The sequence below is a fragment of the Candoia aspera genome, chromosome 14 (assembly GCF_035149785.1).
Source record: "Candoia aspera isolate rCanAsp1 chromosome 14, rCanAsp1.hap2, whole genome shotgun sequence".
Taxonomy (NCBI): Eukaryota; Metazoa; Chordata; class Lepidosauria; order Squamata; family Boidae; genus Candoia; species Candoia aspera.
Window position 1 is genome coordinate 4,107,639 of NC_086166.1, and position 26,132 is coordinate 4,133,770.

Here is a 26,132-nt window from a genome sequence, read left to right on the forward strand (position 1 = left end):
TCACAACACTCTTTAAAGTTGCCAGAATCAGCAAAAGTGGGGTGTGGTTTGGTTTTACAATTCTCTGCAGCAGCCCTGACGGTGTCCTACTGTGATTAATCAGAAGAAAAGGCAGCCACTGACAGAGTGCCTTTCTTTTATCCTCACCTAGCATTTTTATTTGCACAACATTGACACCTTCTCAGCTCCCCGCTTTATTTTTTAATTGAGTCAAACTTGAGTCATTAGGAGAAGGGGTTAGATGTCATGTTAGATGTCCTTAGCTAACAGGGAAAATGCATCTTGCCACCCAACGGAAGCTTCTTCCCCAGCGAAAATAGTATTTCTGGTCCCATGGAGAACTGGAAAGGAACACCTGCATAATTCCTCCACCTCGCCCGAAGGTTAAACGGGGCAACCAACTCACTGATTTGAGTCATTTATCCTACAGAAGAGGGGATGTTATTATATGCCCAGAGACAGAAAAATTAACTTTTCAATTAGAGAAAAGACACTATCTACATTTACTGGTGACTGGTAGCCTCTTATGGACTTTTTCCATAAAAAAAAAAACCTTGTGATTTATGGTTTTGATGATTAGACAGGATAGATTATAGAAAGAAGAGTAATACAACATACTGTTAGAGAGATTAAAATAGATTGTATTTATAATTGCTGGGAAGAATATCAGAAGCCACTGCTTTAATAACTTTTTCCCTTTTTTTTCTATTTTTCCTCAACTTTTTTTTTCTTTTCTTGCATTTTCTTCTCTGATTTCTTTTTCCTCTTTCTTTCTTACTTTATATTAGTTTGTGTTAGTTTTTATCTTCTTGTTTAAAAGCTTTACTGAAAACTATTTTTGAAAAAAGAGGATGGGTTGCTGGAAAGATAAACAGCAAGGTTTCGGGTCAGAAGAGATGGATCTGCGAGTGGGACCTTCTAAGATTGGGCTGGTGGGTAACAGTCAGAGGACAGCAGTAGGTCTGCGTAGCGACTCTGAGATGGCCTTTAAATGCCACCCATTTCTATGTCACTCCAGGACGTTCTGAAAGATGTTATGTGGGCCCATCTCTGAGCGCAGAGGGCCTGGGAACTGCCTCCCCGCCATGCAATGAGTGCATAGAGAACGACGCAGAGCATTGCTCCACCAGGCCAGATACAAACCTGTTCTTCTGCTTTTGGCCGGTCAATAGAGCACTTTCTGCTTTATTGCAACCTTTGTTCCAACAGCTGGCCTAAGGGAGAAGAGGCCCCTGCTGAGATCTTGGCCTGTTAGACACGGCCCCCTAAGCAGGCTTCTGGGGGCAGATCTTGGCTGCAAAACACCAAATCGCTGCCAGATGGCAGGAGAGTTGGGGGTTCCCATGACTCTCTGATGCCATCTAATGGTCACTGGAAGTTTTGCAAAGTAGGCCCGATAGTTTTGTGTAATGATTTGGATGCTTGCCCAATGCAATCATAAAGCTGGCAGATGGGGAAAAAAATCTTATAAATAAACCCCAAGAGCTAGCTTGGCACAACATGTGAAATCCAAACCAACCAACCAACCGCATTTTGGTGTGTAACGCCAGTCCTACAGGGCGGGATCCCGCTAGGCATGGCTTTTCAAGAGGCAAGGAACAAGAGGAGGAAAAGAGGGAATCTCTACAACCTGCTCGTAAGCTTTATCCCAGAGGCGTTTGGTCAGCCACCATGAGAAACCAACGGATGGCCAAGGATGGACCTTATCCATCCTGGGTTATTCTATTCCAATATTTAGGGTGCTTTTGACCCCCGTAAGCAATTGTAGTGGCATTTCCCCTACCTTCACACTTTTTAAAGGCCTGAATTATTTAACCACCTGGGCAATTTACATCCGTAAGGCCAACAGCAGATAGCCTTCATAGGTTTGGCTTGTAGAAGCTTTAACTATTAAAAAAAAAATAAAGAATATCAATATCTATGCAAACTGACTTACAGGATTGAATTAATTAAAAGGTACGAGGATTACCGTCCTGTTGTTATCATCACTAACAAGGTACCCAGTCCTACTATGGAAGGAATTTTTATTTAAGTTACGAACTTATCAAAATGTTTATTTTTATGGAGGGCCTTTTAAGGCACTTAAAATCCAGGAAGGAACAACCCTCTATTGAGTCAAGAGGCACGTGGCTGCAAAAACAGCCATCTACCGATCAGTATTATTGTCACTGCCCGAAAAAATACAGCTGCAAAGCCCAGCTGTGCAGGCACCGTCACCCACACACCATCATTTGAGAGGAAGGGGGCCCAGGGAGAAAAATAAATCAACTGCATTTGTTCTCAGCATTTCACCCTCTTCAGAGGTCTAAGCTCCCATGCCAGGGGCCCTGCAGGAAAAAAAAAGGAACAGATTGGCTAATATGGGGGCCACCCACTCACCTAAAGCTGTCATTCCCCAACGCAAAAACAGTAGGGTTCTTTCGCTAAGTTGCCCACTGAACTTTCAAATGTGTTTGTCTGCAGCTTTAAACCCTGTTGCAAAGGGGGCCTCCCCTTCAAACCCCAGGAGCGAAGTTGCATCTAGCAATTTTAACATGAAGGAACCAAGGGGTGGGTGTGGGGACAATAACAACATCATCCCTTTTTCCTCTAAATCAGTTTTTTTCAAACTTGGCCACTTTTAAGATGGGTGGACTTCAACTCCCAGAATTCCCCAGCCAGGCATGCTGGGAGTTGAATTCTGGGAGTTGAAGCCTACCCACCTTAAAAGTTCCCCGGCATGCTGGCTGGGGACTTCTAGGAGCTGCAGTAACCAACTGCAAGTGGCCAAGTTTGAAACACGCGGCTCTAAATTAAAAGGGCCGTGGGAGGGGGACGCCACCAGGGCCAACCCAAAGGGCTTTCCGACGCCACGTGGCTTGCACTAATACGTCTCACGCCTACGGGGCACCCGAGAGGAGCCCCCCCCGCCCCCCCGAATTGCCCGCGGCCTGCTGGCACTTGCGCTCCTCAGCTAGCCGCGCTGCTCGCCTTCCGTTTTGCAATTGCGCAGCGCGCGCGCGCTCTTCCCCGCGCCCTGCCCGGCGCCTCTGGTTTGCAGCCGGGCGCCCGCCGCGCTGCAACGCGCCCAGCCCGGGCGTGCCTCGCAAGGCAAGGCACGGCCCGGACAGACGGAGACCAGCCGTTGCACAACGGAAAGGTGCGCTCAGCGAAGTCAGCGCGCTAAGGGTTGCATTCTCACAACCTGCCTTCGGTTTCTTGCCTTGGGGCTCAACGACAGGGTCGCGCGACCTCCGCCCGCGGTGCACCCGTGGCCTTTTGCAAGCCCGGACACGTGCACCCGCCAGGAGGGGAAGGCGTCGTGTGAATGCAGCGCGAGCGTGACCAGGAAGGGCACGCTCCCCTCTCCCGGCCAGAGGGTTGCATAACGGCATTTCCTCCTTTCCAAATCGGCGTGCAAGAAAGGGCTGCCACGACGGGGCCCTCCCCGGGCTGACGCTAGCGCGCCCCCACCCATTGCTCCATCCGTGCCAACCTCCCTCTCGCCGCCGCGGTTTCTGTTCCCCCTCCGCCCATCTGCCAGCCCGGAGGCGCCAGGTGCCCCCGCGGGGGGGAGCGGGGCAAGATCCCGCCCCTGGCCTCGCAAAGGCGACTCGGACTGCAGCTCCCATCGTCCCCAGCCAGTCCGGACAGCTACTGTAACGCGGCGCTGCCCTCGCCCGGGGCTCCTGCGTCGCGCCGAGACAGCCCACAAAGCCCCGCGGGGCAGGGGGCGCGCCCGTTCGGCCAAGCCGGCGCCCCTCCGGAGGCGCGGAACTCGAACTCGCCGCCTCCCTCCAGAGGGGCGCCGGGCCAGCCGCGGGCGGCCGTGTTTGTTTTGCCCGGCCACGCGGCCGCCTCCCGCCCGTTGCGCCGGCTGGGCCGTGCGCGCCTCCCCGGGTCACACCCCCGCGGCAGCCTATGCGGGACGCCGGCGGGGCTCGGGGCCGCCCCGGGCCCAGCACGCCCCCGCCCCGCGGCGCCCCCGCGAAGCCGCCCCCCCCGGCCAGGGCGCGCGCAACGCGGGGAGAGGCAGGGCCGGGCGCGGCGGCGGCGGCGGCGGCTCCGGCGCGGGGCGGCTCCCCCCTCGGCTGCGGCCCCGCCCCGGAGGCCGGCGGGGGTGTCGGCTGGCTGGCTGGCTGGCTGCGCTCGCACGCTGGCTGCCGGGGAACATGGCTGAAGTCGGGCAGGAGGACGGCCGCGGCGCCGGGGCCTCGCTGGCGCTGCGCTCGGCGCCCGGCAGCCCCGCCGCGCCGCCCCCGCCGCCGCCGCCGCTGCTGCTGCCCGCCGCCGCCGCCGCCCTCCCGGCGCCGCTGGCCCGGCTGCAGGGCCGCGACTTCGAGTTCCTCATGCGCCAGGCGGCCGTCACCATAGGCCGCAACTCCTCGCAGGGCGCGGTGGACGTGCACATGGGCCACTCGAGCTTCATCTCGCGCCGCCACCTGGAGCTGGCCTTCCGCGCGCCCCACTTCTTCCTGCGCTGCCTGGGCAAGAACGGCGTCTTCGTGGACGGCGCCTTCCAGCGGCGGGGTGGGCCGGCGCTGCAGCTGCCCCCGCAGTGAGTCCCGGGCCGGGGGCGGGCGGGGGACGGGCCCGGGCGCCCGCCGCCGGGCGGGTTGGCGATGCTGCCGGGCGCGCGGGGCGGCACTGCGCCGGGGGGCGTCCCCGGGGGCTGGCGGGGAGGGCGGGGAAGCCCCGCTCCGGCGGGCGGGCGGACACGTGTCTGGGCCGGAGCGGAAGGGTTTGTTGACACGGCTCGTTGCGCACGGGGAAATCACGGCCGGGAAGTCGCGGTCTTGGGAAGGGGAGCCCGGCTGCCCCCGGAACGCGCGTCGGGGGCCCGGGAGGCTCTCGCTTGGCCGGGGAAGCTCCGGGCCGAGGTGGGAGGTGGGGACGTGGTCGTGGGGAAGGGGGCTTGGTGGAAAGGGGCCTGGGAGCGCCGGGCAGTTTCAGGGCAAGCTGGAGAGGAGGGAGAAAAGCGTCTTTTCTGGGTCTGGGAATTGAGCCACCTTCGGGCGAGGGGAACCTCTGGAGAGGGGGTGCCCCCCTCAGAGAAGAAAACCAGGTTGGGGTTGGCTTGTCTGGCAAGGAAGGCAGGCCTACCTTGCAGGGGGGAATGTTTTATTTTTTTCTGAAACTTCTGCTCCCAACTCCCGAGAGGGGCTTTTCCAAAGGACATGGGCACCCGTGGACCGGGCAGCTCGGTTCACTTGAGGCGCTAAACACTGGATAACAGCACCCAGGAGCTGCGCTCGCACCTGATGTGGGGTGTCCAAAAACATGGACCGTGCAATGGCATTGCGGATAGGTTCACCCGATATGCTCCATCAGTGGCTGGTTGGTGTTTCGGCCTGGTTCAGCGTGGTGGTTGAACCCAGGAAACGCAGGTCTCTTAAAATGGCTTGGGCTTTGGGGTGCTTTGGCGGGGTGGGGGGAGTAAAGACGATGGGGGTTTATCGGCCTTGGGTCTGGAGAAGTCCAGGTGGGGCGTCTCCTGGTCTAGAGGTCGGCTTGGAAAAGAGGGAAATTGAGGTGGTCCTTTTTGAGGGGTCTGGCGCTTTGCACTGAGGACCAAACCTGGCCCAAGACTATCCGTGCACAGAGCTTGAAGCCCTTCCTTTTATTGGATCTTTGCTCTTACAAGTAGTTGTTTAATTAGCAGGACAAATGAGATGGATGCTGGGGATGCCAGCCTGCCCAGCAGAGTGCTCTGTGTTTTTTTCCTGCACCCAACCATCTCAGATCTATTTAGGAAGAAGGAGGTGGTGGTGGAGTCCAGACCCGCCCACTAGGCAGCAGGTCCTCTTGGGGTCCGTAGCTCCCGAGCGGACCGGGTTCGCTGTTGAGCTGGGCCGCCGATCTCAGCCTGCAAATGGCAAGGAGGGGGGTTGCTGGGCACCGGGGAGAAGCGGTTGCCAGCAGCCTAAGCAGCTTAATCAACAGCAAGCCAAGCCAAAAGCAAACAAATCCACAATTCGGCTTTGTGAGAGGTTTGAATGCAACCATGGTGTTTCCAGAGGAGGGGGAGGGGGACAAAAAAAGCCCTGGTAGTTGCATTTAACTTCCTTGTGCTCTTCTTACCCACTGGCACTACATTGCTCATAATAATACATGAATTGCAGATGCTTAATGGCAGTGTTTTTCAGCCGTGGCCTCTTGAAGCGGTGTGGACTTCGACTCCCAGGATTCCCCAGCCAGCCTGGCTGGCTGGGGAATCCTGGGAATTGAAGTCCACAGCTCTTCAAGCGGCCAAGGTTGAGAAACACTGCTTTGTAGTCTAATCAAATTCAGATATAATACGAAACTGGTTTGTCTTGCATCCATTTCCCCCTTCTGTTGTTTTGCCATTCCAGGCCCTGGTTGCGGAAAGGCATGTTAAATACAAAGCGTGTGTCATTTTGCTGTTTTGTTGGTACCGTCCTTTGAGCCAGCTCTGTGCAGTTTCCTTGGCAAAGTTTTCGGAAGTCGTTTGCCTGTGTTTTCCGGAGTGCGTGTCGACTTCTAGTGGAGGGGGTGATTAGAGAGGGAGATCTTTCTGCTCCTAATCCAGCACCATCACCGCCACACCAGGGAGATTGGAAAAAGACAGGAAAACACAACAGAAATACTGCACATGTTGAGAATAACTTGGGGATATTCGGATCATACCGCGCAAAACCTTTCTTATAGAACAACCCTGGATATATCTGCCTTGGTATGCTGGGGTTAGTTCATATTCATAACCTTTGCGGGGGGGGGGAAACTTGTTGGAAAGCAGTTCACACAAAGCCAGCTTTTTTTTCTAGGCAGGAGATAACTTGTGGTGGTGGGGGCTTGTAGTTTGCTAAGTCTGGGTCCCAAGGAGTGTAGCATTGGGGTATTTCAGAGCAGAGCACCCAGGATTTCAAATGGATTGCAAGTGGATGGACCTTGGAGCTAATTATAACCGTGTAATAGGGGAACTAGTAAATGAAGGGGGGGCGGGAAGGGTGTTTTAAGGGAGGGAAGTATTTAAAGTGAATATTGGAAGAGTAAAATTCCCCAGCTTGTAGCAAAGAGAGGATTTCAAAGAGATGGGGAAGGATAGATACCATTTTTAATTTCAAGAGGGAAGAAACATTGATGGGGTGGGGTGGGGTGGGGTGGGGGGGACGACCCAGGCCTTCACCGTGAATGTTGGCATTCTCTCTAAAGGGAACAGAGAGCCACGAAGGAATGTGAAAAGCTGGAACTGCTGTGCTGGAAAATTTTGGAAAATCGAATCCTTCAGATAACGAAAGAGCAGGCTCTTTGGGGCAGGAAATTGATTTAAAACATTGTGGCCTGCTCTTCAACAATAGCGTAGGGCAATATTTGTCAGCCGTGGCAACTTTAAGATGTGTGGACTTCAACTCCTCGCATGCTGGGTGGGGAATTCTGGGAGTCGAAGTCTACACATCTTGAAGTTGCCAAAGTTGAGAAACACTGCCATAGAGATAAATGCAAACAAACAAAAGCCAGTCCCTGTCCTTAGGCTACAGAAATGGGGAGGAAAGAAGATTTTAAAAAGCACATTCAGATAGCAGTTCTTAAAGTTACAGATTTCTGGTGAAGACTGGGGTGAAGATCTCAGTCTGTCTTCTCCTTCCTCAAAAACAGTTTTGCTTGTTGCACGAACCCAGCCCATTGTGGTTTGTGCAATAGACCAAGATGAAGCTGCCATCAGAACAAAGAGTTGTGCGAACACGTCTGCCTGAGCCTGGTAAACCAAAACACACCAATATGGGGGAGAAGATGATTCTTTAGACCAGTGTTTCTCAACCTCAGGAAATTTAAGATGTATGGACTTCAACTCCCAGAATTCCCCAGCCAGCATAGCTGGGAGTTGAAGTCCTCACATCTTAATGGCTGTAGATGAATAGAAGCTATCAGGTTGCCTGGAGTGGGGAATAATTGTGTAAAAAGTGGTCCAAATGTGTAAGAAGGGAATTCATTTTCTGATTGGAAGGGAAAAATTGACTTAGGCAGCAGGAACGCAGGTTTCCTGAAGAATGATCAAGACAGCCAAACCTCCCTGGTCAAAACAGCATCGTTGATTGGTGGTGACTAAAGATAAAATTTCTGGCAGCGAGTTTTCTTCTCTTTGGATATGAATTACACCATGCATGAAGATTCCTCAAGGGATCTTGGTTTGGGGAGGGGGGGAGAATTTCCCAGCCAGATAAGACGCAACAGCTGGATCCCACAAATCTGTTTTGGGTAGATAAAGCGAAATTAAAAGTTGCTTGGCCCATACAGGGTGAATAAGCCGTGTGATGGTTCATGTGCTGTTCCTTCTGCAGAGACAGACCACATTCATTCACTTGAGGGGCTGCAGAAAAGTGAGTCTTGCTTGGCTGGTCGTTGACAAACCATGGTTTATGGCTCAGCAGAAATGGGTACGCATATCCAGCGGGGGTGAGTCGACCCACCAGGGATTAAGCAAACCGTGGCTTGGTGAAATTTGGGAGCCCAGCCTGTTGACTTCCTTGTAGGCATCATTAAGAGTTCCTGCTGGTACCTAGCTTCCACGTTGCGTGTCACAGTGGTTGAGTGAGTGTTCAAACTCGGTTTCAGGGAAACCTGGAAAGAGGGACTGTGTGTGTGTGTGTGTCACACACACACACACACACACACGTGCTTTGGAAGCAGCGAAAGGAAGCAGTAATCCCTAAGAGTTTGCTAACTCCCCCTCCCTTCCCAAGATAATCCTCCAGCTGATCCTTGCAATTTTTGCAGAATAATGATGAAGCAAGAAGATTTGGCTCAGTGTGTGTTCCCAGTAACTGTCCTAGAATCATTTATATATTGCCTGGAGGTGGTGCTGCTGCTGCTGGCCAGACCCTCCCCTTTGGCCATAAGATAAATGTGGAAAGGATAGGCAGAAGAGGGCATCTTCCAGACCTGGAACCCACAGGCCTGACGGCTTTGGCTCACCAGCTTCCAAATTAATCATTGCTCTATTTTGAATGAAGTTACGTAACTGCAGGCAGTTTCCGTGTGTTTGGTTATTTAGTGATACGCCCCTAGATCCCTGCTTTCTCCAAGGCATCTGGGCTTGGAAAGGTTTCTGTTCCAAACACAGAAATCCGGGACTCTTATCAGTGCAATTAATTTCTCCTTGTAAAACATGGCTGTCTTTCCCTCTCTCCTTTGTGAGAGCCCGCGGGCGGCGTTCGTTCGCGCTTGCGTGCATTTCTTTGCTAAAGTTGTAAAGGGTGCCAAATTAAGAGGCTGGAAAAGTTAAGTTGTCTTTGTGTAAGGGTGGGGGGGAGTTTGATTTGTTTTTAGAGTGGGGGGGGACATGGTTCCCCTTCCAAGTCCTTAAAAGGAAAGCTTTTACTTTGTGATTTCTGTGCTGCTAATAATTCTGCAGAGTAAAAAGCCTCCTCAGCTGCTGTTTATGATCAGGGTAAATAAACTCCAGAACCCTCCCTCTCGAGCTGTAAAGCAGATGATGCAATATTTCCTACCCCCCACTTCTTCCTTTCTCCCCCCCCCCATGGAATTTGCCCTTTATTTTCTTGCAGGTAAACAGTTTCAGTTTATCCTGCATTCAGTGCATGTTCACATTCAGGCCCAAAACATGGCGCCTTTCTCTTTGAAGCATAAACTTGAAGCTTGTTTGAATCTCGCCAAACACATGGCACATGGATATAATTACTTGTTTCTGCTTGCAAACTCTACATCTCTGTTTTCTGTAACAAACTGCCCAAGGGGGGGGGAAACCTGCAGGAAAATAAATTCCGTGTGCACCTTATACGTCCGGCATGTGTATACTTCCCTACACATGGCTGTGTTTTAAATGCCATTCAGCAGAATGCTTGTGCGGTCCTTTGGCAGGACAAAAAGCCGTGTGGCTGAAATACTTGCCCATTTTGCGTTAGCGTTTCCACTGGAATACCGAGGGAGGCTTTATAAATAGACTATTTCAGCAAGGATTCTGTGTTTGAGCCACAACAGTTGGATCAAAAAGTTGAAAACGAGGTTTCCTTTTCAAGTGCGAAATATTTTCTTTGCTTGGGCCTAGATTGAAATCAGAGTTTATCATGGATCTTGGCTTGTTAAACAGACAACCAGCCACAAGCTAGTTTGGATGTAACCATGGCTTAAGGGAGCTTGCAGGAAAAGCTAAACAGGAGTGATTGTGCAAGACCAACTAGTGACCAAGCTTTGCTTGTGACCAGTGGACCAGTGTTGGACCTAGATCAGGGTCCATTGGGCGATTTTTGGCCAGTTGCTCACTCTTAGCCTGGCCTACCTTACAGAGTTGTTGGGAACAACTGGGGAAGAGAATGTGCTCTTTACTTTCTGGAGGAACACAGATCTAATAAAATGAACCCTTAGTCCACCGCCCTGTCTTGCATTTGTGCAAGCGATTTATTTTAACAAATCAAAAACCTGACCCTTTTGGAAGGATCAATATTTTAAAATATTTAAGACTTAAACTCCCCGTATTTATATTGTAGAGATGTCCCCAGTTATCTACACGCCTGCAGAGAGGAGATGTCAAAGGCTCTATCAGCTGCAGAATTAGGCTCTAAGGACACCTTTAATCATCATGGTGCGCGTTTAATTATTAGCCCGGATTTTCTGTGTTTTTAGGAAATGCACTTCAGGTAGACTTTTTTCTTCTCCTTCTCCTTCTCCTCCTTCTCCTTCTCCTTCTCCTTCTTCTTCTCCTTCTCCTTCTTCTTCTTCTTCTTCTCTGACTGGGTCATCAACGTTCTTCTGTTAAGAAAATCCCTGGGGTGGAGGGGGTTTCTTTCTATTGTCCGTCCTTCTGCTGAGTTGGAAAAATGGTGGTTGCCCACAGCAGGCGTCTTCTGTGCCTTTCTAGTTTATATTTCTCAGTGATAAATCTCAGTGCGAGTTGGCAGGATTCAAGTTCCCCAGCTGTGTTGTTGTGTGGTCCTGTACACTTCGCCAATGAGAACGGTGAGCAAAGAATAACAAATGTGAAATCACTAAAAGGGAGGCCCGATAGCAAAAGCCAGATTACCACGGGGGAAGCGGTTTCCTCGAGAACAGGAAGAACCAAGTCAGCAGAAAGACGGGTCTCTAAAAGCCGATGGTGTTGAATGCTCTTAATTAACCTGAAATTCTCATCCCCAGAGACTGTTAGACATGGAAATAGGCTTCTTGCCTTTGGTACAATGAGTGTGGGAGTCCTCAATAGGTTGCTCATTTCACACAACGCCAGTGGCCGTTATTTTTACCCCAACGTTTATACTAGTCCTCTTGCTGCAAGATTTAACAAAAAAAATGTCCGAAAGCAAGCTTTCTTGGATGCTACAGTCGTTTGCAGCAAACCAAGGTTATGTCAGAAGGATGATACAAGTGGGGATGTTACGGTGGTCTGGTGTCTTGAAAGACCTGTGGCAGTTTCCATCTTCCTCTCCAACCAAGGCTATGAATTTTACAGAAATTGAGGCTTCAGTTTGGCTCAGTATCATACAGGCTTCTTTGGTGTTTGGGCTGTAGAGAGGACTGTGTGCACCTGAAGGTAGAGATGCTCCAAGCAAGCCGATAAATCCTCTGTGGGGCATCCCGGCTTTTAATCTTGCTCAGTTTCTGTGCTTCCCAAGTTCATTTGACTGGGCAAATTGCAGGATGTGAAACTGAAACACTGAACGAATGTGAGAGCAGCAGCCCGCTGCAATAAGTTAAGATCAAAATCTGACAAACCCAAACTTCTACGTTTGGGTGAGAATCGGGTTGGCCAACTAGGAGAAACATCTTCCTGCCTTGTGTGAAAGCTTCCCGGTAGCACTCTGTCTGGGAATTCTGGCAGGAAACAACTTTCTGAATTGGATGACTCTTTGGTCCATCAGCAAGGCTTCTTACTCAGTTTCTCTGTACACAGTTGCTCGAAATCCATGCCAGAATCATGGATTTGAGATGGGTGGCCATATAAGTAAGTCGATAAAACGAGAAGGGTTGAAAGAATCTAACTTTAGAATGTACTTCAGAAGATGGGATGAGGTGAGAAAGAAATGCTGTAGATGGTAGTTAAACTGGGGGGTGGGGGGTGGCCTCCAGCTAGCTCTATTTATTCTGGGATGGATCCCTCCAAAGGTCCAGCACTGCATTAAACCACTTGGTGTGCGTTCTCTGGCTGAGTGAGCAGCTTCCGTGTGGTGTGTTCACAGAACCAGCGGCGGGGTGTCCTGAGATGCTTAATGGAAACAGCCCTGCCTTGGCCCTCAGCAGATGTGAAGAGGCCAGTTTCCTGTCTCCAGTTCCAAATGGAAATGTGGCATCTGCGGTCAGGAGCATATCTTGCGTGTCACAAAAGTTTTTGAGTTTGTTTCTGTTGCTTTCCCTGGCGAAGAATGCAGCTTCCATCTCCTTTGGGGAAGTCTTCTGGGAAGAAGTGGATTTGCACAATGCAATTGCTTTGCAGATGTCTCCTTTTCAGTATTAAAGTTGTGTGTGTGTGTGTGTGTGTGTGTATAACAATATAAATCACTTCCTGCAGTTTTATGCTATTAATATAGCCTGGCAAATGAATTAAGAAAAGTTACTTGTGTACCTTACACATTCAAAATTTAAAGCTGGCATGGCTTACCATGCATATTTTGTTAGTTACTTGGTGTGCAGAGGGCAGGGAGAATCAACTTAGGTCAGCTTTTCTCAACCTTTTGACCTTGGAGGAACCCTTGAAATATTTTTTAGGCCTGGGGGAACCCCTGCCCATTCAGGCTCAAAGATAGGCCAGAAGTTACAAAATGATTATATTCGTTTCATGGGTAGGCCTGTCTATATGCATTCACGGTCGTAAAGAATGAAACTTAACTCTTTAATGTGAAGTTGCCCGAATTTGAAATAATTTTTTAAATAAATGGTGATCTCCCAGGGAACCCCTAGTGACCTCTCGCGGGACCCAAGGATGCCACGGAACCCTGGCGGAGAAACTCTGACTTAGGTCAAGTTTCTCTGATTAGTTACCTGTAGTGTACTTTAATTCTCCATAGTTTACTGAATTGTTGGCTATATGTAAGGTAGCCTTAACTTAAATCACACACCAAAGTCAACCTTGGTTTTTAACCAGAGTTACTTGAATAAACCATGACTTACTGGTCTTGTACAACGTGCTAAGCCTTACACCATGGCTTCTAAAACACCATGGCTAGGTTCACACAACAGGCTAAGCCAGAATGAAAGAAACCATTTTTACACCATGTTTTAACCCTTTTGTTTGATTTTTAAGCTTTGTATGTCACAGTTCTGTTACCGGCATACTATGTTAAGCATGTCTACTCAAAGGAAGCACCATTTTCTTGCACCACTGGTTAAAATTCCAGTCTTGGATGCTAAACTGTCTCTGGGCTCACATAGTGTGTGTGCTATGCTACAACACATGGCTTACAAACAACAATGGTTGGGTTTACAAGTCACACTAAATAATAATGTGGCTTGTTTGATTTTGGTTTAGTGCATCATGCTTTCTTCAAACCATAGTTAAAGGTCTGTGCCTCAACACAATATAGAAGTTATGAAGGTTGCTGTACTAAACAATGTTAAAAAATGGGAAATAAGTAATAGCAGTTTGCTCAAGGGAGGGATAGCTGGCATTCCAGTAAATCAGTGTAGTTCCCTCCCTTGTGCCAGCCATGCTGGGAATGGACAAGCCCTCCCAGCAGGTACTTCAAATGGGGCCACCAATTCCCAAAGGTTGGGCATTCTTGGGTTAAATTCGGATGTGGGTATCTTCAAAATTCAGTATGTAGGAATTCTGTAGCAGAGAGACAACTTGCCTTAATGTAGATCATTGTTTCTCAACCTTGGCCACTTGAAGATGTGGGGACTTCAACTCCCAGAATTCCCCAGCCAGCATGCTTTAAGAAGTCCGCACATCTTCAAGTGGCCATGGTTGAGAAACAATGATGTAGATAATGTGAATTCTATTCTTGGTCTCAGTCCAATGGCCTTTAAGTTTGGGAGAATTCATGCCAGTCTCACAGGACCTCGCAAATCGTAGAGTTAACCCAGCAAGCTTTCCTTCTGAAGTGGAAGTTGATGGCTTCAAAGTGTGCGTTGGGCATCGGGCAACACTTTTACGGTACCTCCTTTTCTAACATCCAAGAACATTTCTCCGCATCAGCCTCTTTGTTTAAAGACTGTTTCTGGAACAACTCACTGGGGTCTGCTTGGGCATTCCTTTGGGCAGTTAATTCTTCATAAAGCACATGTTTTTTATTAAGCATTAAAAACATTTTGGAGAGCATATCCGTGTAACATTGGGCATCTTTGCCACGCTTTTCGTTTCTCTGTGGTTTCTTCTGGACAATCCCATTCCCATTTCTATTCTGCTTGCTTTTCGAGGTGATGATTCAGTAGCACTGCAGCCAAGTTCACAATTTTTTGAGAAGGGCCTGTAGGCCTCAGAGGGGTCCATCGCACCGAAAAGTTAAGAACCCTGTTCTGCATAAATAAAACAGGTTTTGCTTTCTGGTGGGTGTGACAATATTTGCAGACGGTGGTGATTCTTTTTAATCAGGGATCCATCTGGTGCGTGCAGTCAAAATGGGCAAAGGAGGCGGGATCTTAGGCTGCATGTGGAAATTCAGTGCCTTGCAGTACAACGAAAATATTTAGGAGTTAAAGTCAGGAAAGGAGGCAGAGCAGGACGTCTGGAATTCTTTCTAATTGCCCTAGCATCAATAGGAGGCATCTGTATTTTGTGTGGAATGAAGTAACATCCTGTGGGTCTGTGTATGTGCGTTGCCATTCTCCTGTTGTGTTACGTTTTATGTGTTGGTGTGCCCTGGGAAACTGTATGCTACTTTGGGCCATGTGATCAGGCGGTGGGGGGCTTACAGTCCCTAGCCTTCCAAGCCTTTACCTTGAAGAAATATTTTTTTCTGGTTACTTTTCTCCACGGCTGCCAGCTTGATCGGGCCCATTTTCAACCCTAATCTTCCTTTTCCTGGCTTTTCCTGTTCCACCAAATTTGGCCCCATTCTGTTCAGTTTCGGGAAAATGATGGACAGAATTCCAAGCTCTTTGACTCAGTGTCTTTACAATAAAGGACATGTGGGAAAACTAGGAGTGGGATATTAACTCAGAAACCAGGGTAGGGTAACATGAACGTACTGGAGTTGGACCACCCCCACTTGAACACAGAGCTTGCTGGATGACTTTGGACCAGTCGCTTTTTCTCAGCCCACCTACCTTTCAGGATTGTATTGGGGTAGGAAAACTAGGAAAGACTCCATTCTAGAGAACCAGGGGGGATGGACAGGTAATCCTCGATTTACAACCATTTGTTTAATAACTGTTCGAAGTTAGTTTACAGGGCTGTAAAGGTGTTGAAATCTCATGGTGGCCTACCTACCCAACACATGGAGGTCTTACGCAGTAGGGGAAGGTCTCCTTCAAGTCCAACTCAACTTCTGGAGGCTTTGTGGGCACGTGCAGTTTTCTGGATGGCAAAACGGGTGCTGTTGCTGCCCTCTGAAATGTTTTTCAACTCCCTGTTGTAGCCCTAGAGACTTCCTGCTAGTCTCCCATCAGAACCGTCTCGGACCCTCCTTAGCTTTTCAGGATCAGGCAAGGGCAGTGCCCTCGGTCGTCTGCCTTACTCAGATCCCCTCCTCCATTTCACCACCACATGTCTGTGAAAACCGTAGTCGTGGCTTCTATAAACAGTGAGCCGGTGTACCCAGAAAGGACCACTTGATCTTTTTAAGGGGAATGTTTATTAAAGGCTGTCAAGCATGACTGAAATCTCTGCAGTAACAACATAAAAGCAGAGGGAGTGCAAAAGGCATTTCGTTTAGCATCGTCTATAATGAAAAGCCTTCTTTAAAAAGATGTGTTTTAGGGCTTTTTAAGATGAGATTCCTCAGCTGAGCAAAGAATGTGTGCAGAAGAACCTGGCAACTGGAGGGGGACGTGAGGCAGGGCCGTGGTAACTGCATTTGAACCTCTTCGAGTCTCAGTGAATGGGAAGAGAGGGGATAAGTAGAGATCCTCCAGGAATCCAGACCCAGGGATAGTCACCAGGCCTTTTGTCTTTTACACAAAACCAAATGGGCAGCCAGTGTGTTCTTTTTAGCACAGTAGTACAGATACCCCTCACTTAACAACCGTTCATTTAGTGATGGTTCAGACTTATGGCGGTGCTGGAAAAAACCAACTTAGGATCGGCGCTCACACTTATGACTGTCACAACGTTCCCGCAGTCATGTGATCACAATTTGGGCACTTGGCAACCGGTTTGCATTTATGACCGTCACAGCGGTTACGTGGTTGCCATTTTCGACCTTCCTGGCTGGCTTCTGGCAAGCAAAATCCATGGGGAAGTGTGTGATTTGCTTAACAACCACATGGTTTGCTTAACGCCTGCGGTGATTCGCTTTACTGCTGCTGCTGCAAAAAAGGTCATAAACTCAGGTCAATTCGCTTAATGGCTGCTTCGCTTAGCAACCGAAATTCCAGTCCCAGATGTGGTCGTTAAGCGAGGACTGCCTGTAATGTGTTCCCTAGGAGCCTTTACAGAGATTTTTCTAAGAGGCTGAATTTTGCATGAATTGGGAGCTTCCAGCATCCCCACCCCATCAAGGGCATTGCAGTAGTCAAACCCTATGCTTGAAACCCAACATCTGGTTATGGAGCCCTTTGCATGATTCCATATTGCCTGCTGTGAAAGAGGAAACTTGGTGGGTACACATGTGGGCACGCTGGTGTCCCTTACAGTGGTTGGCACAATTCGGCTTCTTCTACAGCAGAATTGTGGTGGGTTTTGTTTAAATCAGTGTTTCTCAACCTTGGCAACTTTGAAGATGGGTGGACTTCAACTCCCAGAATTCTGGGAGTTGATGTCCACCCATCTTAAAGTTGCCAAGTTTGAGAAACACTGATTTAAAGTGCAGCAGGTACAAACCTTGTTTGTAGAGCTGTTCAGGTAGTTTGGATTAACCGGCTTGTGAATCAGAGCTGTCAGCTCCCTTGAATCTATTTAATGGTTACTTTACTTCCCACCGGCATGGACCAGCAGAATGAGCTTGTGAATGTGAGATTTCTCTGCAGGTATCTCTAATTTGCTTCAAGGTAATTCCACATTTAAAAAAAAAAAAAGAATCCGAAATGTTGGTGGGGGGACTTCTGAGGAAGAGCAGCTGGCTCCTTCAAAGAAAACTCTGCAGTGATGAATGGCCCATTAAGAAGAAAGTTGATGGCATAGCAAGTGTAATTTACATAACAATTAAACCAGTCTGGTGTATCCAGCAAAGATGCTAACACAGTGACTCTCCCTTGGAGATTTTGCTATTAAGCTACTTTATGAACTGGGCTCTGAGGAAATGGTTGCATTTTGCTCCTCTGGAGTGTGAAAGTGCCTGAAGACTTGGGGAAGACTATAAAATGGAAAATTCTTCCTTCGCTCCTACATGCCAAAGCAGATCGTTATGTCCAAGAATATTAGATATTCTTTTGTTACGTCTTGGGGGAAGAAGAGACAATATGAATGGTCTCAAACTTAGTTGCTTTGGGGCAGTGGAAGAATAATACTGTAAATGAATTCTTTCCTTCCTCCTTTGGCCCCAGAACATAAATATTGCAGGTTTGAATAAGGGGGTATTCACAGTCTGTAAGCTGACACCAGATATACTCACTATGGCTTAGCATGTTGTGTGAACACATCCATTGTGGTTTGTGAATCATTTTGTTCTTTAACGTGTTGTGTGAACTCTGCCCATTTTGTTTTGCTCATTAAATCATGGGTAAGCAAACTAAAGCTTACTGCAAGGTGTAAACCAGGTCTTGATCTTGCAAGCTGGGCAGGATGACTGTAGGTTGCAAACTGGGTTTGCTGCCTTCCTGGTGGCAGCTTTCACATGTACTACTAAACTTTGCCTTGTTTTAATCATGATTTGCTGAACAAGCATAGGCTGGACGTATGCATTTCGTAAAGCCATTATATAGTGTGTTTTGTTTTGGCTGAATGTATTGTATGAACCAAACATAAACCATGTACGGTATATGAACTAGGGTGTTGTGCGAGCTTCGTCTCTGTGGTTAATGTTCCCAAGGTCCTTTCCCTTAGGGCCACCAGATCTTGGGTGCAAACATACAGGTGACCAGAAGATGGCAGCAAAGTGTTACGGGTTTTCTGTATCTCTTTGCTGGCCTCTGGTGGTCATCTAGATCTTTGCAGATATTCTAGCAGAATATTGAGTTCTTAATTCTCGATCAGCATGGCCAAGACAGGCTGACTAGGAATTATAGGAGGTAGAGTTTTAAGCGTTAAATACTATTTTATCTTCAGAATTGTTGAGCCTGGCATGCTGGGCCACCAGTAGCTGTTAGAGGGGGATTGGCCCACCCCTCTTTTCCCGCAAGTTGCAGATGTGTTTGTGTTGCTAGCCAAGCTTCAACCTGGCTTCCAGAATCAATAGTACCTACACACACAAAATACATGGATAGAAACAGCTGCATTTACCTGGGAGAACCAGAAGCTGTGCTACGGACATTAAACTAATTTCCCTGCTGAGACCCTTCCAGAGAACTCTGCTCCTGTACACCCAGACATTTGAGATGGGCTGCGATAAATATGGAGGACCTCAAGTTCTGAAATTGAAATCACAGAAGCTTCTGTTTTCTGTCTGGAAGCACAAATTGGAGTCTCCAAGGCAGGTTCAGTAGCCTCCTTGTCTCTGCCTTGCTAGTGAGGGAGCTTAAATGGAGAACCCCCAGGAACCACCTGCTGGCAAAAATCATTGCAGTCTTGAAAGAATCTAAAGAATCTTACCCCAGGGGAGTTGGAACGACTTGTGATTCGCCTAAGACCCAGGCATTGGTCTTTGGAGTTTGCAGGACTCCTATTCTCTTCTCTGTTTAAGTCTGTTTATTATTAAACATTGTTCAAACAGCCACGTTAAGATTTATTGACACAGGAAGGTTGGGAGGGAGGGTACAGAAGGCAATAGCCAAGCACTACACGCCATTCCATTCTGCGTTTCCAAATATCGGGTACTTTAGTTTTTGCTCGCTTGAGGCTGATGGTTAACAGAAGGCTTGGAGCACACGTGGTCTCCCCAGTTTTCCATCTCTGCTAAGGCTGCGGGCGTGATGGGTGGCCTTGGGCAAAGACGTCCCCCTCAGCCTCCTGGAAAGGGGAGTGTATCAGAGCGTACTGAATATGCAAAACCTGTGGGCAGCTACTTTGATCCATTAGAGCAAGTTTCTCAACCGTGGCAGCTTTAAGATATGTGGACCTCATCTCCCAGAATTCCCCAGCCAGCACGCTTTAAGATGTCTGCACTTCAGCTCCCAAAATTCCCCAGCCAGCTAAGTCCAGACATCTTAAAGTCGCCAAGGTTGAGAAACACTGCTTTAGAGAATGCCCCCATCTCCCTCAAGATTGCCAGAAAACAAAAACTTGTGTATGAAGAACTAAAACCGAATCACCAAAAAAACACCCCAGCAATCGGGTCTTATTATACCCTAGGAAAGCTCCAGCATCCTTGGCGCTGTCTGAGCTTGGTTATTTGCTTGCAGACGTTTCATTACCCCAGTAGCTAACGTCATCAGGGCAAGTTGAGTTAGAAGACTCTTATAAAAGGAGAAATGGCCAGGGTTAGAGGACAACCAGGGTGGGGGGGCGTGATCTTTTTGTGCTCAGATAATGGGCAACTGCATTTTGCAAGGTTCAGACTCTTAGGGCAACCAAGAGGTGCTTGTGCACGTTTCCAGAGCGCGCTAATTGCAAAAACAAATCCGTTCCCTGTTGTGAGACAGCTCACAGATGCGGATGCGTCTTAGTAGCCAAGTAAGGAGTTGTGCTGGCTAATTTGAAGTGTTTGGAACGTAGCACAAAGCCACTTCGCTTTTAGCCAGAGCCAAATGGGTGATAGGTAGGCAGTTTCTATTTTCAGACAAGAGGAGGCCTCTTTTAAGATGCGATAACCGAGATTGGGGTAAGATCAGAACCATGGTTTGGTTGTGGCTGAACACACATTATTTGGACACAGTCATTGTGTTTGGAGGCTAACGAGTTTGTAATTCCAGCAACTTGGCTGAACTCTCATGATTAAGCGAAGTGTGGTGTGGTGTGTGGTGGTGAGCAAACCCAGCTGACTTCTTAATGCAGAATGGTGGTTCATCCTCTTCACATTTGATTGGTTATTTGCAACTACAGGTAGTCCTTGCTTAGTGACCACATTTGGGACTGGGATTTGGTTAAGCAAAGCAGTCATTAAGCGATTCTGACCTGATTGTATGACCCTTTTTGCGGTGGTTGTTAAGTGAATCATCACAGGCATTAAGCGAACCATGTGGTCATTAAGCGAATCACGCGGCTCCCCATTGGTTTTGCTTGCCAGAAGCCGGCCGGGAAGGTCAAAAATGTCAATCGCGTGATACTGTGGTGGTTGTAAGTGTGAGGAGCCGTCATAGATCGGTTTTCTCAGCACCGTCGTAAGTCGAGCCCTCACTAAACAAATGGTTGTTAAGCAAGGACTACCTGTAACATAAGATTTTATTTGAGCCAGCTCTACATAACCCCCTCCCATCTCTCTCTCTCTCTTTCTCTCTTACAAATACAAAATCCCAAGTGCTTTGTAAATACTAGGAACAACGGCTGCGCTGTTCCCAAGGAGCACAGTCTGGTTTTAGGCGTTCTCTGAAGTTGCCACAGATGATCCTTTTCCCAGATCGCTGTGAAAGTCACGCCGCTGTTTTCAGCTCTGAGGAAGTGCCGTGTACCAAATGCTGAGAACATTTAGGTGGGCTGAAGATTGCCCACAGGTGTGGACACACACCGTCTAAGAACTGAATTCTGCAGAACAGAACAACAGATGGGAATCGTTTTGCTATGGAACGCAGGTGGATCTCATATGACTAGGAGTAGATCGGTGAAGGGTTCACTGATCTGGCATGTTCCACCTAGCAGAGAACATGCTTGTGGGGTTGTGACTGTCATGAGTAAGGATGGCGAGCAGGGGGCTCCCACCCAGACTGTCAAGCGCATGCGTAGCACTGAGGAACTGGTCAGCCATTCAAAGAGACACAGATCGGGACCGCCTTAACCTTTGGGGTTTATATGGCGGGGTTTTCCCACGCTTCCTCAGTTTGTTAGGATTCTTGTTAAGTACTACTAATAAATATTAGAGACCAAGTCATTGTCTCAGTGTATTTCCTGGTAATCAGGACAGTGACTCTGCGTTTTTCGTTGCATTTTTTTCATCCCTTCACGTGATGTATCTGTTCCATCCATCCTTCTGCTTCACCCAAACGCAGGCTGGGTTCACAGAGTACATTACGCCACAAAGCGTTGGCCATGCCCATTGTTTGAACGGACCCTTGGACTTGCCGCACAAAGCCCGGCGTTCCCTCACGTCGATGAGAGTGGCATACTCCCCAGTAGTGCAACGCGTGAACCCAGCCAGTAAGTTTTCGGTCGGCTGACTACGGTTTCACAGAAGATTTCCTGAGAAACCTATGATGCCTGGGCCATCCTGATTTCGTTGCTTCCTCATCTCCCATCCCTTCGAATTCTGACCCCAGATCATTCTGTGCTTAACATGGGAGTGACTGTGATGAGCTGTGTCTACCGCAAGTACTCCTGAATGAATGAATGAAGTGTTACGCAACAGCTGTTTTGAAATCAGACACAACCACGCAACTGTTTCTTTTTGTTTCCTTGAGTTGCCATTGATGGAAAGACACCAAGCCGCTGCCAAATTTTAACGACGGCCGTCTTTGAAAAGGCTGTGATGGTCTTCGTTGAGTCATCAAACCGGCATGCAAATATTCCTGCCTAGGATCTGATTGAAATGTTCCTCGCTCTAGTTTCCTTTGGGGAATGCAACTGTGTTAAAGAGAAGATCGTTTCATCTGGAGACCATCTTCTCAACCCAATGAAGTTCTGTGAAGGAGATTGAGGGGCCGCACCATCGCTGTTTCCTCCGAAAACCCCTTTAAAATCTGCAGTGGAGGTTGTCCCATAAGAGAACACTTTTCAACAAGTCTGCCTGGAGCTGGCATTCCTAAAAGTTGAGTCCAAGGACATCATTAGAGCTTAGCAAGCCAACCTTCTGAAGCTGCATTAACTTTTATGTGATCGAGTACGTATTACCTTGCTGAGGACATCTGAGGATCCCACAGTAAACAGTTGGGCTGTGTGGTTTGTCAAATTTATTTCAGGTTTCTGGGGATGAAAACGGGCTTGTGCTGGTTCTTAAAATATATCTTGAGGTGTAAGTAATTAGTGGTGCCTTGGTGTCACGAGGAAGGCTCTGAACATGGCCCTTTTCTCCCTGTTGCTGTCCTTTTTATCGAGCAGGCATTGATTGCTGAAAGCTTGTGGTGTGTAGTGACATTACTCCCCCAGCGTACAATCCTTACATTCCTTAAGGGGAAGGACAGGTTGCCAGTGGGTAAAGCAATCTGGAAACTCTTGATGGAATGCAGAAGCGTGCTTATTTGCACTTTCTCCTTGAACTACTGGCGAGGAAAACAAAGCAGGTAAGTGGGGGAAAGGGATCACACTTGCATACGTTAAACACACTCTAGATCCCAACTGGAATTGGGTCAAATTGTTATACTTAGCTTTGCAAAATCGTTTTAATGCGCTTGTAAACTACCCAGAGTCGTTCGTAAGAGATGGGCAGTGAAGAAATGCAATAAATAAATAAAGAAGGTACAATGATTGTGTTCATATAGCACCAAAATACAGCTTGGCGTGATAGGTGAACGTGGTTTCCCCCTTCTTTTATATATGTGTATTGGGAAGTTGAGTTAAAATAGGATTGCTTTTATCTCTGAATTTTGCATTAACTTTGTAGCACGTTGAAAATATTGTGCCCTGCTTCGGAGCTTTGGGTAAAAGTGGCATATACAGGTAGTCCTCAACTTATGACTGTTTAATGATGGTCCGAAGTTACGACGGCCTCAGAACGGGTGCTTTACGGCCTGTAAAGCACTTCCAAGCGTTGCAAAAGTCGCACACGCACACACACCCTTGGTCGCATGATTGCATTTCAGGCACTTGGCAGCTGGCTCCTATTTACAACCGGTTGCAGCATCCCATGGTCACATGATCCCATTTTGCTACTTTTTTGCCGTTTTCTGGCAAAAAATGCCCATTGGGAAAGCTGGATTCGCTTAATTACCTGTGATTCACTTAACAACCATCATAAAAATGGTCATAAAATCTGGTCCGGTCACATGGTGACTTGACTTACAACCGCAACGGCTTAACAATGGAAATTCCAGTTCCAATTGTGGTCGTAAGTCAAGGACTACGTTTAAGTATTTTAAATAAAGCAGCTTTGCTGCAAAGCAAGGGGAAGGCGGCTTGAATGTTGTTAAGGGCATAAAGTGGGAGGCAGGTCAGACTTGGTGAATACCATCCAGCAGTTGCCATGCTACAACCCCAAATCATAGCCTATCTATCTTGTCCACCTGGAGGGAAAATGAGGAAAGGAGTGTTTTGCAGCTGAAGCCATAGTAAAACAAAGCTTTTTCCCTTTGGGAAAGCACAGAGTTGTTTTTCCTTTTTTTAAATAACTTCTTGTGTGTGTGTGTGTTGTTTTTTTTAATGCTGATGTTAACTTTGGGAGGAAGAGCATTGGCCACACGTTGTTGTTATGACTTGTTCGGTTAAACAATGTGATGGAATTGGAACCGGAATGAGTGCAGGCTCTATTTCAGGAAAGAGTGATTGTTAAATATTTTTCTTCCTTGAATCCAACACTGCTAAAAATCAGCGCCAGGGGTGGGGGTGGGGGGCGGACGGAGCAGCACTGAATGCATTTCTGTAGCCAAGTGTGAAACTGCAGCTCTTTCCCACCTCCCTCCTGGCCTTTCCAGCTTGTACCTCATGGTCCAGGAATGTGGTCTGCAATCAGGAAGTTCAGAAGAGATGCTTAAGTTAATGTCAGGGGGAGTCCGGCCCGATGGTCTTCCAGCCAGTGAATTACCCCCATGCCGTTGAGGGCTCCCAAAGTCCTTGCTTTGATGGGAAAGGGACTTAAGAATGGCTGGGCTGACGTTGAAAGAGCAAGGGAGATTTGATTTCTGGATTATTTACTTGCTTTTGCAAAGACATTGTATTGCACTCTCTCTCTCCAGTGCTCCCCTGGGGACGTTTCCACAGACCTTTCTCGGTTGTCCCCTGCATTCCCAAGAGAGTCCTGCCTGGTGCCTCCTTCACGTCTTCCAGTTTGAGGCAGACGTCCTTAATAGGCTACCCTTGGAAACTGTGCAAGGGTTTTGACAGTTTTGCATCAGTAGGTCTGGCCCTTTCTGTCTCCCTGGTTGAAATGGATTTCTTCCTGCAGTTCCCCCCACCCCCCACCCCCTTTAATTTGTAAATTCAGGATGGCACCTGGCAGACCAATTCAGCCTTGGAAGCAAAGCAGGGCCAGGCCCTTTGAATACCTGGATGCAGGATGGGAGGTCGAATGAGAAGAAGGGAATGGCGAAATATTTATTTTTATTTATTTATTTATCATATTTCTTTACTGCCCAACTCATATTGCAATGACTCTTGCAATACGCTTCCATATTTAGTATTTGTAAGCCACCCAGAGTTGTCGTGTGCGAGATGGGTGGCAGAGAAATTTAATTAATTAATTGATTGATAAAATATTGTTACCAGGAAAGCTTCATTGACCCATATAGTCCCTAGGGGCTGAGCTCAGCTCAGAAGACACTTAACTGGCTAAGCAATACATTAAAACGTTTATAGTAAGGCATGCTGAAGGCAAAATGGCTTAGATAACTCCTTGATTTTGCTTGCCTAATATAACCATAAGGCACCAGGCCAGAAACCGGGAGACCGGGAGTTCTAGTCCCACCTTGGGCACAAAGCCAGCTGGGTGACCTTGGGCCAGCCACACTCTCTCAGCCCTGGGAAGCAGGTAAGGGCAAACCACTTCTGAAAAACCTTGCCAAGAAAACTGCAGGGACTCGTCCAGGCAGTCTCCGAGGATCAGACATGATTGAACACACGTGTGTGTGTGTGTGTGTATCCATCCATGCTTACCTTAACTGGTTGTTCGGTTAACCCTGTGTTCTCATTTTGCACACCATGCCATAGAATAAACTAGGACTGCACAGTGTGCTAAACCAGAAAACTAACTATGATTAGTGTGTTGGGTGGTCTCTGGAAGATCGAAGGCCTGAATTGAAAAAATAACCCATGGGGCTTGGTGCCTCCCAAGGCGTGATAGGCAGGATTTTGCATTCCAGTAGCATGATGGTGTTTTCCAAGATATTTCCATTTAAGATTTAACATCTGAGCGGTTTCTTTTCAGAAGCCTGGTTCCCTTCCCCCCCTCCCCTCCTTTCAGGGCTTTCGTAATGCTCATCAGAGTTATGGCCGTAGTTGCTTCAGCAGCTGTTTCTTGTATTTAACAATTCGGCTGAATTGTTCCCTTCAGCTTTGCTTGGAACTTCTCCCTGGCTGATACACCACAAGTGGTCAATAACGGCTGTGGCCAGCTTTTGGCAATCTTAGGACAATATTACCCTGCCCAGTATTTCCAAAACAAAGTGTCTGCATGCTGACACTCACTGTATTTGTGCAGAAGAAGCCCTGTTCTTCCTGGAAAGGGAACATGCATGGTGGAAGACACGTGACAGCACAGTCAGCTTGGCTATGCTAAAACAGCAAATGGCCTACCAGAGGTAGAAGACTTCGCCTCGTGTAACCTCATGGGCTAGAACCTTGATTTTACTTCTCGTGTTCTACAAGATTGCTGAAGATACTCTTAGATATCAGACGGGTGTTTGAGCTGTTTGGCTTGTCCTTGGCCTCCGTCGGTTATAAATCGTGTGGTTGTGATTTTGAATGGGCTAGATGTATTCAGGTTTCAGAGAGCTTTCAGTTTGGAGTTCTCCAGATGGGCTAACGTTACAATTTCCAGAATTCCCCAGTGAGAAGGAGGGGGAGACTTCTGGAAGGCACCAGATTGTGAAGCACTGGGTCAGATGATGACTGTGGGGGTCTGCGCGTGTCATAGACAAGCCTCTTACAGCTGGAGGAAATGTCCAGTTTTCCCCAGGTCAGGTGACTTGCTGTCTTCTGACCTCCAAGTCCAGTTGGGGATGAAGACATTTCTCCACTCTGGCAGGAGAGTTGACATCATATGTATCTTGCTTCTGTTGGTTAACTTTAGCAGAAAGAGACATCCTTGTCCTAA

At 48.1% G+C, this 26,132-nt stretch overlaps 1 protein-coding gene across 1 annotated transcript in view; it reads left to right on the forward strand.

Moving 5' to 3' along the window:
* Nucleotides 1-4,109: 4,109 nt before the first annotated feature.
* The window catches only part of FOXK1 (forkhead box K1), a 52,967-nt gene continuing 30,944 nt past the window's right edge, over nucleotides 4,110-26,132 (forward strand). Inside the window, exon 1 of the mRNA XM_063315023.1 lies at nucleotides 4,110-4,537. Within this exon, the coding sequence (XP_063171093.1) occupies nucleotides 4,152-4,537 (386 nt within the window). The 5' untranslated portion in view covers nucleotides 4,110-4,151. The remainder of the gene's footprint in view (nucleotides 4,538-26,132) is intronic.